The 13,847-nt window shown below is 39.9% G+C and overlaps 1 protein-coding gene across 1 annotated transcript in view; it reads left to right on the top strand.

Annotated features, from left to right (window-relative positions):
- The window catches only part of LOC100338257 (WD repeat-containing protein 64), a 144,964-nt gene that overhangs the window by 84,966 nt on the left and 46,151 nt on the right, over nt 1–13,847 (top strand). The window contains exons 12-15 of the mRNA XM_002717339.6: nt 2,095–2,243; nt 6,331–6,454; nt 9,778–9,953; nt 11,987–12,163. Of these exons, the coding sequence (XP_002717385.4) occupies nt 2,095–2,243; nt 6,331–6,454; nt 9,778–9,953; nt 11,987–12,163 (626 nt within the window). The remainder of the gene's footprint in view (nt 1–2,094; nt 2,244–6,330; nt 6,455–9,777; nt 9,954–11,986; nt 12,164–13,847) is intronic.

Raw genomic sequence — 13,847 nt, 5'->3', positions numbered from 1 at the left:
AGTTTGTCCTTCTGGAATAGTAAGCCAGAATATATGTCCTAAGCATTTTCTACTGACCACTTGCTCTGAGTTCCAATAGGATTAACAAAACAGGGAAGTGGTTGGTGTTGCCTGCTAGTGAAGAATAGAATTAATTTTTAACTCTCCCACCTCTGGATTAGGAGTGAACTAGGACTTCATGCTCAATAAATAACTTCTGACCTAAAACAAAACTGTTCTAGTTGTAAGCACCCTTCCTCTATTGCAACACCTCAAAAAAAGTACGTGTGAATGAGTATGAATAAGTTTTCTCTCTTAGTTCCCCAGCTTGTGTGTTTGATTACTGGGTTCAGCACTTCATGCCATTTGTCATCAGAGGAACTAAGGACCCAAATAGCAAGGCAAAAAAAGGAGACAAGGAAGAAGAAAAAAAACAGAAAAATCAAGACTTCCCAATTTTATGTAATTCTGATTAGTACTTCTGTTGCAAAAATATAGAGCTCTATGCATCGCTTAATCACTGAAATTACATATATTGACTACAACCATCAACTTACCATCAGAATTACAGAAAGCATATTTCAGACTTTAATTTAGGCTTTGATTCCAATGCAGCAGTCAGAGTGCTCTTTTAAACCCAATGAACAGGCACAGTGCCTGGAAATGCCATGTAGAGTATGTTTTTGTGAGTGTCACAGTTGTTATCATTATTGCTCTAAGACAACTACTATCTGTATAGCCCTTTTTCAAAAGCATTCATATCATTTTTCATTTGACCTACACAACCATCATGTGAAATAGGAATTATTTATTCATATTTTATAAGTGATAGTACTGAATCTCAAACAGTTCATCTGGTAAAAGGACACGAGGTAGAATCATAGAGCAGGAGTTTGATCTCAAAGCCTTCTGATTCCTGAATTCCTGTGCCTTCTCAGGACTGCAATGTGCCCATAGTATTAATATCACAAATCCCCTAAAAGTAGAAGCATATCTAGATTGTCCACAGCATCTGCAGCATTGTTGAAGTCTACTGAGTAAAGTTAAGTTACTCTCAGTGTAATGATAAAGTGAATGATAATGTAAAGAAGCTCCAAGTGGGGTTTGATTATCTGGTAACCAGATGCCTCTAACATTTGCATACCAAGGTGTTTGAACTGAGATACATTACCAGATGAGCCATCTCAATCCTTCTTCACACATGAACAGATCTTATCCCAAAATTTAAACACCTCAGTAACTCTGGCTGAAACTTCTCCTAGAGTTAAAATTTCTTTGGAGAGACTTGAGAAACTCAGTGCAAAATCTGCCTTTGGTAACTCAGTCTCCATATTCATAAAATGGGGAAAATTTCATATTTGAGCTAAAGAATGTTTTGAGATCCTTATTTCTATTTCCAGACATTACACAAAAACAGAACACACAGTTAATTGATTTTCCCAGCTAAGTCAGACTTTCACTCAATAATATTGTATTACAAAACCAAGCCAAACAACCTTAGAATAGTGCAAGCCAAGAATACCTGCTCTCCATCTAATGGTTACACTAACTACATTTATCACCATGGTGACTTGGAAATTAATCTTATTTATTATTGATGTTGCAAACACTAGCTTGCAAACATTCTCATTCATTATACTTATTAAGACCATGTTTACAGAGTGCTTTATCTTTTGTTGTTTGAAAAGGGCTCTCTAACAATAAATTTAAATCATGAAATGGGAGCTTACCTTCAGCAGAAATCTGATCATCACAATTCTTGCTGTGCACCAATGGAGAGGTATGAAGTAAGCACAATAAAGAAGAGGGAAACTGGATTATAAAAAATAGGAAATTGAGGGTCACTAAAATGAGGATGTCAATGAAGTCTCAAATAGCCTTGTATTTCAAAGTATGAAGCACCAAATGAATGCTTTTCTCTGGCCAATGACAATTGCTTTATTAGTCAAAAATGGTTTAGAGTAAATGAACATACTTTCACCTCATTAAGTTTCCTAGGTAATGACATTACTAAACTAACTGATACGCTGTTTCCAAACAATTGCTTGAGAAAAATGCTTTGGGATTCGAAATTTCAAGTGCTGAGTGTTTATGGGATTACTGCTTCTATTCCAGGGTCTAGTGTTATGGACATGTACCCTTTGTCAAGGATGATACAAGATACAGAACATGTTCCTCACACACATAAACAAGAAATCAATGTCATGCTTTACAACAAATCTTTTCACCAAGTACTCACTATTTGCTCTGAATCCATAATTAAGGTGGGTACTTATTGAATCTTCAGAAAGAAAAAGGCAGAGCAAATAGAATTTTCTCTTCTTCCAGGTAAATTACTGAGTGATGAGGTAAGTATAGTGGCACATGTAAGATTTTTTTTGCAAGGTTTAATTTTTATAGAAAGCTTTTATTTAATAAATATAAACTTCATAAGTACAATTTTTGGATTATAGCGGTTCTTCTCCCCATACCCACTCTCACCTCTAAAACATCCCACCTCCTACTCCCTCTCCCTTCCCATTCTTCATCAAGATTCATTTTTATTATCTTTATATACAGAAGATAAACTCTATGCCAAGTAAAGATTTCAACAGTTTTAACCCACACAGACACACAAAGTATAAAATACTGTTTGAAGACTAGTTATACTGTTAATTCTCATAGTAAAACACATTAAGGACAGAGGTCCTACATGGGGAGCAAGTGCACCATGACTCCTGTTGTTGATTTAACAATTGACACTCATATTTGTGACATCAGTAATCCCCCGAGGCTCTTGTCATGAGCTGCCAAGGCTGTGGAAGCCTCTTGAGTCCACAAACTCTGACATTATTTAGACAAGGCCATAATCAAAGCGGAGGTTCTCTCCTCCCTTCAGAGAAAGGTACCTCCTTCTTTGATGGCCCCTTCTTTCCACTGGGATCTCACTCACAGAGATCTTTCATGTAGCTAATTTTTGCCACAATGTCTTGGCTTTCCATGCCTGAAATGTTCTCATGGGCTTTTTAGCCAGATCTGAATACCTTAATGGCTGGTTCTGATGCCAGAGTGCTGTTTAGGACATCTGACATTCTATGTGTCTGCTGTGTGGCCTGGGTCACATGCTGGATCATTCTACCTTTTTTAATTCTATCTATTATTATTAGCAGACACTAGTCTTATTTATGTGACCCCTTTGACACTTAATCCTATCTTTATGATCAGTTATGAACTTAAATTGATCACTTTAACTAGTAAGATGGCATGATACTTGCCAGCTTAATGGGATTTGGAGTCCCATGTTAAGTTTTTAGCTTTACCCTTAGGGATAAGTCCGAGGGAACGTGTGCTGAACGTACATCTCCTTCCTCTCTTATTCCCACTCTTATTTTTAACAGGGATCAATTTTCAATTGGATATAAACACCTAAGATACTTCTGTGTTAAGTAAAGAGTCAACCAATGGTATTAAGTAGAAAAAGAAAATACAGAAAAGAATAAAATAGTAAGCTGTTCCTCAACAGTCAGGATACAGGGTGATCCAATCATTGCTTCTCAGAGTGTCAGTTTCATTTCAACAGGTTTCCTTGTTGTAAATGACCAGATTTCTTTTTTTTTTAACTACTTTGTAGTATTCCATAAAGTACATATCCCATAATTTCTTTATACGGTCTTCCATTGATGGGCAAAATGGCACTCGCTCTATTGGCTTGTATGCCTTTTTGAGGTGATCAGAGAGAGAGAAATGTGTCTATACCATTCTTTTTTTTTTCCTCCTCTATTTAGGCTGATGCACTTTCCCCCACAGGGCTTCAAACCTCGTTCCCTCTAATCTCTTCCTGCCGCTTTTTCACCAGCAGCCTGGGATACTGTGGTCTCTTCTCACTTCACTTTCCAGCACCGGTGTGTGGGCTTTCAGCTGTTAGAGTCCCGAGCCGTGGGCACCCACATCTTCCACGTAGGTCCACCATGTCCCTCTAATTTTGGTAGAGTTTCCTCTGCTGTTTTTTCCCTAACTCCTTCCTGAGACTACACGATCTTCACTCTTCTTAAACCATCTTCTCCTGGGCTAGAGCAGTAAGCTCCCTCCCTATTCCACCATCTTGGAACTGCCCCATAGTACACATAAGATTATACATTAGAGCTGTCTTTACACTTTCATGAATACCTGAACAACAAACATTTGAAAGCCAGTTCAGACTACTTGCTACCAAGCCACATATTCAACTGAATAAATAAAGCCAGCAATTACTGTCAAAACAGAAATTTTAAAGAAAAATACATCAAGGAAAGAGAATTATTCTGGATTTTGATTGTTTTGGGGCTGGACTTACAGTTAATTAACAAGAGAAAATATTTTTTATTAAATTTACATGGAAAACAGTTTGAATAAATGACCAAAGTACTTTACTTTTATTATTTTTGGACAATGTAATGACAAAACATATGGATAGCTAGACCACAGAAGTGAATTCTGGTTATTTTACCCAAGAAATATATAGGGGACTGAGGAGAAACTAATAGAAAATAAGGTTCACTTCAGAGAGCTTGCTTATTCAGCTTCATTGCAATCTCAATTACCAGTCTGCGGAGATTTTCTAGCCTGGGAATGTGAATGATTTCACTCCCAAAAGGATCTCAGTGGCTTGCTGTATGTAGTAAATAAGAGTCCAAGTGGCCCTTTCTGAGGTTACAGTTCCTCATGTCATTTCAGCCTGATCTACTGAATAATCCATAGACCAATCTGACATATTTTGAGATGGCACATGAACCCAGATGAACCCCAGTGTGTCTCGCCAGGAACACTTACACACTTCTGCTGCTTTCCTGAAGCCTGTCACCACTCTGTCCTCTAGGGAACAGGCTGTGTGGTCAAACTAACAGCATCTGTCATTACACCCACAGGGGTCACCTGGCAGTCATGGCTGGAGGTGTTTGCTTCAGGTGTTTATTCTTTTATTTCACATCTGCTCTCCAAAGGAGACATATGGACACAAAAGTGAGCTTTCCTCTGGAGACTTTCCAACCACCTCTCATTGTTTTGGACTTTTGTACTCATTCAGGCTAAAATCTCCCGAGTTTGGTGCATTATCATTTATTTCTGGTAATGCCTTAAGGGAGAATAAGTAGAGGGATACTAAAACAACTACCTGGTCTGCTTCCTCACTATACTGACTATTAAGGGGCAAATGACTTTGCTGGGTGGGATAGAAGAGTAGAAATAATCCAGGTAAGTTTTCATAGTTGACTGGTTGGACAGGGATTATACTATGATGCTGGAGATGGGTGACTCTGAGATCCATACATACAATGACTCACACTCTTTTTTCCTTTTAGCACCCTCTCTATACCTAGGGACACACAAAGAATATAAATATGGGCCCTAGGGCCATACTGCTGCCATTCAAGTCCTCATTCTACCGATCCCAGTCAGTGGTTCTTTACTGTCTGAACTCTAGACTGTTTCCTTAGATGCTTCCCTAACAATCCCCCTCCCTGCAATGGCAATAGCATCCTTCCAGTTCCCTGGAGAAAAACTACATCTTCTCATCTCCAGCGTTTTGCACGTGCTGCCTTCACCCCTCCAAATACCTCAAGTCCAGCCATTCTGTGGCCAATCCAGCTCTAATACTCTCTGGTGGTCCAATTTACATCTAAACTTGGCAGATCTGTGACGACAGATTCTGATGGAAAGTCTGCAAGTCTCAAGTCTCTTCTATGTTTCCAAAGAGAGAGAATGATGCATGCTGAGATGCTTCTGGATTTTCTAATTACATCCAGCCTAACTACACAGATGGCTTCCTGTAAAATCACAACACCATCCCCACCTCTCTCTCTCCACCTCTTTCTCTCTCTCTCTCTCTCTCTTACTCTTTCTTTCACTAGGCCCATGTTCACAATCAAAATACTCTTTGGAAAAGTTAATGAATTCTTTCCTCAGGGTTGTCTCACATTCCAAGATATTAACCATGGCATCTGTCCCAAACCCCTTAGCAAATTTGGGATAGCATCAACAGGGAATAAATCTAGTTTGATTTCCTGTCTGTTGTACTTTTCAAAGTTACATATCTATCTTGCTGTTAACATCACTTCATCTTTACAACTGATGTCCAAAGACAGGCAATGTCCAGAATACACTGAATCACTACCTGACTCACCCAACTATTGGCAACAGAGGAGGAGACCACAGTGACTGTTAGCACTGTATCTGTCAGAGTTTTTCTTGATCAAATCAACATCCAGGGTCAAGTTTTAGGAAAGGTGTCAGATGTGTACAGTACCAGTTTTGAAGTTATTTTGAATATTGTAAATGTTTGTTAAGAACCTAAGGGCATGTGGATTACTTTTTAGTTGTTGGTGTTCTCTTTTTCAGGTATGGGAACTCGAGACTGGTTTCCAAATATACCAGATTTCAGATGCTCATGGCTACGCTGTTGAAGTGACATCAGGGGCTATTGATGAAAGTGGATTTTGTTTTGCCACAGGAGCATATAATGGTCAGAGTTACATCCAGAATATAGCCTATCTGCTGCAGCATCCTGCAAAGTTGTGCTAGTAACTCATTAGTTTCCTTGGGTTATAGGGAGAGTAGAATCAAGCTGGACTATGCAAGCATGCCAGTGAATAGTAACAGACTGACTTATCTAATGGGAGACTTATGTGTCTAGCTCCTTGTGAGTATGTGCCATGTCAAACATGGGAGGATGTCAGACTCAGAATGTGTTATTTCATCTCATGTTCCTCATGATGTGGAGTACTGCATAGAACTTTCAGGAACTAGAGAGCCCCAGACTGCCCCATCTTTTACTTCAACTTGTTCTGAAGCTCGTGAAAAAATGCTCTAGCTATACAATCTGACCAATTGAATACACTATTCAGAATATATTTTTTAAATGTTTTTATTTGACAGATAGAGTTAGACAGTGAGAGAGACAAAGGTCTTCCTTCCATTGGTTCACCCCCAAAATGGCTGCTATGGCTGGAGCTGTGCCAATCTTAAACCAGGAGCCAGGTGCTTCTTCCTGGTCTCCCATGCAAGTGCAGGGCCCAAGCACTTGGGCCATCCTCCACTGCCTTCCTGGGCCACAGCAGAAAGCTGGACTGGAAGAGGAGCAACTGGGACTAGAACCTGGCGCCCATATGAGATGCTGGCGCCACAGACAGAGGATTAACCAAGTGATCCATGGCACCGGCCCCCAGAATATATTAATCTAGGGATAATTTTCTAAGTAAGCAACTGCTCATAAGCCAACTGATAGAATAACTGAGCATACTGATGTGAAAGTCTGATTTAAAAATTTGAATTAGAAGAGGTCTTTTGCCTAGCAGTTAAGATATCTGTATTCCATGTTGGAGTGTTTGGGTCGATCCCCAGCTCTGGCTCCTGATTCTAGCTTCTTGCCAATGTATACTCTGGGAGGTAGCAGTGATGGCTCAAGTAACTAAGTTCCTGTCACCTAATGGTAGTCCTGGATTGTGTTCCCAGCTTCTGTCTCTCCCCAGCTCAGTCCCAGCTATTGGACTCACATACAGAGTGAACCAACCATTAATCTCTCTCTCTCTCTCTCTCTCTCTCTCTCTCTGTCTTTCTCAATTTAATTAATTCAAAAAAAGTGTGCAGAGGACAATACAACATGAAATAAATAATAAATGCTGGCCGGCACCATGGCTCACTTGGCTAATCCTCCGCCTGTGGCACCAGCACCCCGGGTTCTAGTTCCAGTTTTTGGGGCACCAGATTCTGTCCCAGTTGCTCCTCTTCCAGTACAGCTCTCTGCTGTGGCCCAGGAAGGCAGTGGAGGATGGCCCAAGTGCTTGGGCCCTGCACTTGCATGGGAGACCAGGAGGAAGCACCTGGCTCCTGGCTTCAGATCGGTGCAGCTCCAGCCATAGCGGCCATTTGGGGGGTGAACCAACAGAGGGAAGGCCTTTCTCTCTCTCTCTCTCTCTGTCTAACTCTGCCTGTCAATAAATAAATAATAAATGCTGTGCTAAAAGGGTACGAATGCAATTTCTCTTCATATGGAACAATTCATAAGAAAGCACTCTTTTCCGTAAGTACACTTTGCACTTATATGACAATAAGTTACAACAGAAACCCTAAGCAACAATACACTATCATCATCAGGTATGAACATTAAGCAATTCAATATACGAGTGGTAATAGTACTATTTTCATGCAAGGAAGTCACATTTTACTTTGTTAGTCCTATGACTTAGTATTCTTTTAGTGACAATTGGTCCTCTTCAGAGGTATATTTGTTAAATTGACAAAGATCCTGGGTCCAGGACATCTAGAAACTAGGATTCTGTGTCCCCCAGAGCAGCTCTACCCACAAGCCACCAGTGCCCTCACCCCCCACCTATAAATAGCTGAGCTGTACCTTTCCCTGCTCTCTGCCTCACTGATTGCTGAGGACCCAGTATGACAGGAACTCTCGGCCATGGCAGTGATTTGTCTAACCCAAGAGTGAATGAGGACATGGGACCTTCTTTTAATCATTCGCATGACTATTTTCTTAAAGACTATGAAGTGTTAAAGGGCAGGAACTGTGACTACCCACTTTATATCCTGTGCTTTTATCACCATATTGCGTATACAGGGAATATTTAAGCGATGCTTAATTATGTTGTGAGGGAACATGATTGGGATTATATATTGCTGATGGGGAAAACCTGGCACATGGGAAGGAAAACAGCACAGTGAAAACACTCTGGATGTACATCAGGATTAGAACTAAGGGATAGCAAGTAGTGGGTAGGGAAAGGTGTGGAGGTTAAAGGGGAAAAGTGCTAAACCTGAGATGGCTACTATAAAAATCCCATGTGAAAGGATAATTTCTACACCGAGTGATGAACTCAAAATAGCTATTCAGCAATCATTCTGATTATCATTCCTTCTAGCCCCTTCATCCAGCCCCTCCCCCACCACATGAACAAAGGTAATGATAATGAAAAGCATGTCAGTGCATTTGGGCTGTTATAATAGAACATCATAAGACAATATGGTTTTTGGACCACAGAAACATACTTCTCAAGGTTCTGGAGGCTGGGAAGTCCAAGCAGAAAGCACCAGTAAATCTGGTATCTGTAGAGGACCTGCTTCTTGGTTTATAGACAGCACCTTTTCATTGTGTTCTCACATGGCAGAAGGGGCAAGGGAGCTCTCTGGTACCATTTTAATAAAGGCACTAATCCCACTCATGAGGGATTAGTCATGAGTTAGTCACTCCCAAAGATTACATTGGAGATGAGATGTCAATAGAAAGTACAATTTCAAAGGTAAGAAAGAAACTACATTCATTTTTCATTCTTCTCTGATGTAACCAACAAAACAACTCCAAGCCTGATAGTTTCCTACCTGTTGCAATTTCCTCTAGCCTTCTATTATTCAATAAGAGCTAGGTCACCTTGAGAAATGTGACAGTATACTAGAATGATCTTTGACTGTTAATAAGAACTATATTGAACGAGCTGACATTCCCATATTGGTGGTGTTCAGTCAATCGGAAAGCGCTGGGGAATGGACAGAAGAGGAACATAAAGGGAAAGCTCAGACAGGAGAATCAGGGACTTAAAGAAACTTGTCACAGATTTCAACACACTGCTGGCCCTGATCATTTTTACCAAGGTTTATACCAAGGTTTACAGAAACATACTGCATGCACAGCAAGCCTGAGGAAACTCATGTGTCCGTCTTAGTAAGAAATATAGGATAAATTGTTGGTAGAAAGCTTCCAGTGGGACCAATTTTCTCTGAGTGAAAAGCCAAGCATTCCGTAAATCATTTTACCCACATAGCCTTTTCTCTGTGCACCAGGAACAGTGAAAATCTGGGACTTTGGCAGTGGGCAAGAGATGAAAGTGTTGCCTAAAGGGAAAGAATGGAAGGAGGAAGAGCACTGGGTGAAACGTCTGATTTTCCTCAAAGCTCAAGAAAAACAGCAGAACTTGATCCTTGCCTTGGAGCGCAACGGAGCTATCAAAATCATGCAGGTAGGTTTACAGTCCTATTTTGTTATTTGTACTGTTGGTGCTCTTCTTGGGAAAGCCGAATGAGTCAGTGGATAATCCGCATTTAAGTCCTCTCTTGCCAGCCAGCTGAACACAGTATTTGTCTATCAACCTTCAAGTGAGGTTTCTCATTAACTTTGTCCAGGCCCATGCAATGAACAGTTACCTGGGCACAGCATCCAGTCCATCAAGCTTCAACGATTAGTCAGGACTCCAAAGTGGGTATCAGAAAGGTTCACTTACAAACACCTGCCACTTCTGACTGCTCATCTGCTCATTTGGGAATAATTCATGGCTTCCCAGAATGGCTGCTTGTTAGCAGGCTCTGTGCCTTTTAAACTATAATGTGTTCTGAGATAGGCATGTCTCTTTTTCAGTTTGTCATCAAAATTGTTTTATTTATTTTAAGGTTAACAATGCAATCTGCTCAAGGCTATTTTGGAAGGAATGAGATAGGCTAATTTATTTTTCCAGTGGATTTCTGACTACCTAGGAATGTTAATGCCTTCTTCAAATTTAAAAAGACTAGGTCATTTATTTGGCTTAGTGGATCTTATCCTGTCACCTCAAACTCCACGACTCATTGTCTTCATTATTCCCCATTCTGAGAGTTAAGATCTGAAAACAAATCTTGAATAGGACAGCAATCATGGCATACTAGCATTGAGTAAGATGACTGATGACCTTACAGATAGAATAAAGGAATGAAAAGCTTCCCTGGTTCAATACATTCTGCCTTTGATGTCTGCGCAATCCAAAACAACACTACAGAAAGGAATTTCCTAGTAATACTCTGACACACAACAATATGTTGATTTTAAGTTAGTACAACCAGATACCCTTCCTAACAGACAATGTCTGCTGTTACACACTGTGGGGAGCAACTGAGACTAGACTAAATTACTGGAACTAGGACTAATTCTATGCATCTGCTTTCCCACAATATGGCGCTGGGGAGGAGTAAACTTCTACGCAGCTGCCTCTCGCCAACTTGATGAGCTGCAGGAGCTGATCCTGCTCCTGATTGGAGGAGAGCAGCGTACTCGGCGTGTGGGCAGCAGAGTTGGGATTGGTGGAAGAGGACTATAAAGGAGGAGAGAGACAACATGCACCGGGAACATCCGGATAACATCTGAGCAGCCCCCGAGAGAGCCGGCTGGCGGTGTGCCACTCCTCCGCGGAAGCGGGGAAAGTGGCAGGGGGAGCCGCCCCTCCACGGAGGTGGAGGGGTCGGCAGCCAACCCGGGAAGAACCAGCAGCAAACCCGGGAAGAGCGGAGCAGACAAAAGAACAGCGCAGGGTCCTGTGTCGTTCCTCCGCGAATGGGGGAGCGACAACACACTCCATTTAACTCTTAAAAATTCTCTTTTTTAAAAAGCTATAAAAGCAGCATGTAATTGTCCTACGTCAAAATTGTTTTTCATTTTACTGGGGCATTTTTCTCTTTGATAATTCTGATTCCCTATTCAGAATCTGTAGTTTGAGCTTGATAACAATCAACAACCTCTCCTATTCATAAATACAGGTTAATATATATCCATTTGCTCCAAGTCCAAATCTATCCAGTTGCACCAAAACAATTTATTGAAAAGTCTGTTCTTGTCACACAAGCTTGTTCTGACACTTTCATCTATGGACTCGGTTTTGTTCCATTAGTCTACTCACTTTTCCCTAAGCCCAGATTTCATTGCGTGCTGGGTTATTTTGACTGTGGCCTGAGATGAGGGTACATTCCTCTTAACTGGATGTGTTTGTTTCTGCCAGATGCCTCATGGAACTACATTTGCCTGTTGCATTTATTTGTACACAAACTTTCATGACTAACACTGTATTTCAGTTACTAGGTACTCTGAAGAGGGAAGAAGAGGAATCATATTATTGAGGGATAGATAGAGCTTAAGATATGAGAAAGTTGGATGATAGGTATATTGATATGTTCTGTTTTTCTCTCTTTTAAAAACAGCTCAAAATAAAATAATTTAACTGTGCATGTACTCACTGGATTTCTGTTAAAGGGCAAGGAAGATGATATTTTCCTCACTGTGATATGGGAGCTGCCTGATGCCATGCCTTATTTCCAGAATGGGATTCACGTGGTGCATCTGGAGATGTCTACTAGAGACAGGAACATGGCTATTCCTTTCCCAGATGTCAAATTAATAGTTGAGAAAAAGTTTCCTCATCACACTACTGTAAGTTTTTTATTTCTTTATTTTAAATGTTCACTTTTGTTATGGAAAATTAAAATTAATAAGTATAGAAAATAATGAATTTTTCTATATACTGTTTTTTGGACTCGGGACTACTGTGTGCATGGTCAAACATTCTTTAATCCCTTTTCCTCTCCATGACTAACATCAACAAATGTTGAAGTAAATCCTATACATTATGTCATTTTATCTATAAATATTTCAGTATATCTCTCTAAATAATAATGAATCGCAGGGCTGACGTTGTGGTGTAGCAGGTTAAAGGTACTGCCTGTGATACCAACATTCCTTATGGGTGCTGGTATGATGTTCCAACTGCTGTACTTCCCATCCAGCTCCCTGCTAATGGCCTGTAAACAGCAGCAGAAGATAACCCAAGTGTCTGGGCCCCTGCCACTCTCGTGGGAGACCCAGATGAAGCTCCTAGTTCCTAGCTTTGGCCTGGCCCAGTGTTGGCCATTGCAGCCATTTGGGAAGTGAATCAGCAGATGGAAAATCTGTCACTCTTTCAAATAAATAAATAAATAAATCTGTTAAAAATGAATATGAAAAATTATAATTTCATTATTTATGAACTATTTCAAAAATAATTTACAAGTTTTAATATCATTATATATTCAGTCGGTGAGAGATCTTCCAAAAGTTCATGAATATTTATATTAAGAAAAATCTATGATTTCAAAACTTTTATGCAGCAAAATAAATTTATCTTTTAATTCCATTTTGAATTAACTTTTTGAAGTATCCTGAAGTATGGACTCATTACATCATTTTTATTTTTAAAATTTTTTACTGAAAGTCAACAACAGGAGTCACTGTGTACTTACTTCTCATGTGGGATCTGTCCTTAGTGTGTTGTCCAATGTAAAGTAATGCTATAACTAGTACTGAAACAGTATTTTACACTTTGCATTTCTGTGTGGGTGCAAACTGTTGAAATCTTTACTTAATATATACTAAATCAATCTTCTGTATATAAAGAGAATTGAAAATGAATCTTGATGTTAATGGAAGGGGAGAGGGAGCGGGAGATGGGAGGGGTGTGAGTGGGAGGGAAATTATGGGGGGGGGAAGCCATTATAATCCATTAACTGTCCTTTGGAAATTTATATTTACTAAATAAAAAAACAAATAAATATACTTTAAAATAAAATTTTATATAATAAAAAAAATTTTACTGACTGATTTATTTGAAAGGTAAAGAGCCAAAAATAGAGACACAGATCCCCATCTGCCTGCAAAATTGACTACACAAATGCCTGTAACAGCTAAGGCTGGGTTAGGCTGATATTGGGAGCTGGGACTTTACGTCTCCCACATACGTGTCAGGAACCCAAGTAATTGAGCCATCTCCTGCTGCTCCCAAGGGAGCAGGAAGCTGGAAGTAGAGCTGGGATCAAAACTAGGCACTCTGGTATGGGATGCAGGTGTACCAAAATGTCTCAACTGCCAAACACCTGCCTTCTCAGAAAGACAACAAAATTACTAAAAATATTAGAGCTGAAACAGCTGAATATTTTGCTTGCTCTGCAGTTCCCTTTGTCCTTAGCATATAGGAGTGTACTGTCAAACTACTGTGCTTTAAAATTACTTGAAATAATTCCTTGTGCCATCAACTGTACACAGGTTAACTTGCTTAATTTCTTTTTATTTGTTGCTTTTTGAA

Source organism: Oryctolagus cuniculus, chromosome 13, assembly GCF_051225735.1.
Source record: "Oryctolagus cuniculus isolate XC-2025 breed Fujian yellow rabbit chromosome 13, ASM5122573v1, whole genome shotgun sequence".
Lineage (NCBI taxonomy): Eukaryota > Metazoa > Chordata > Mammalia > Lagomorpha > Leporidae > Oryctolagus > Oryctolagus cuniculus.
Note: the sequence above shows the minus strand (reverse complement) of the source record. Positions and strands in the feature narration are given on the sequence as shown.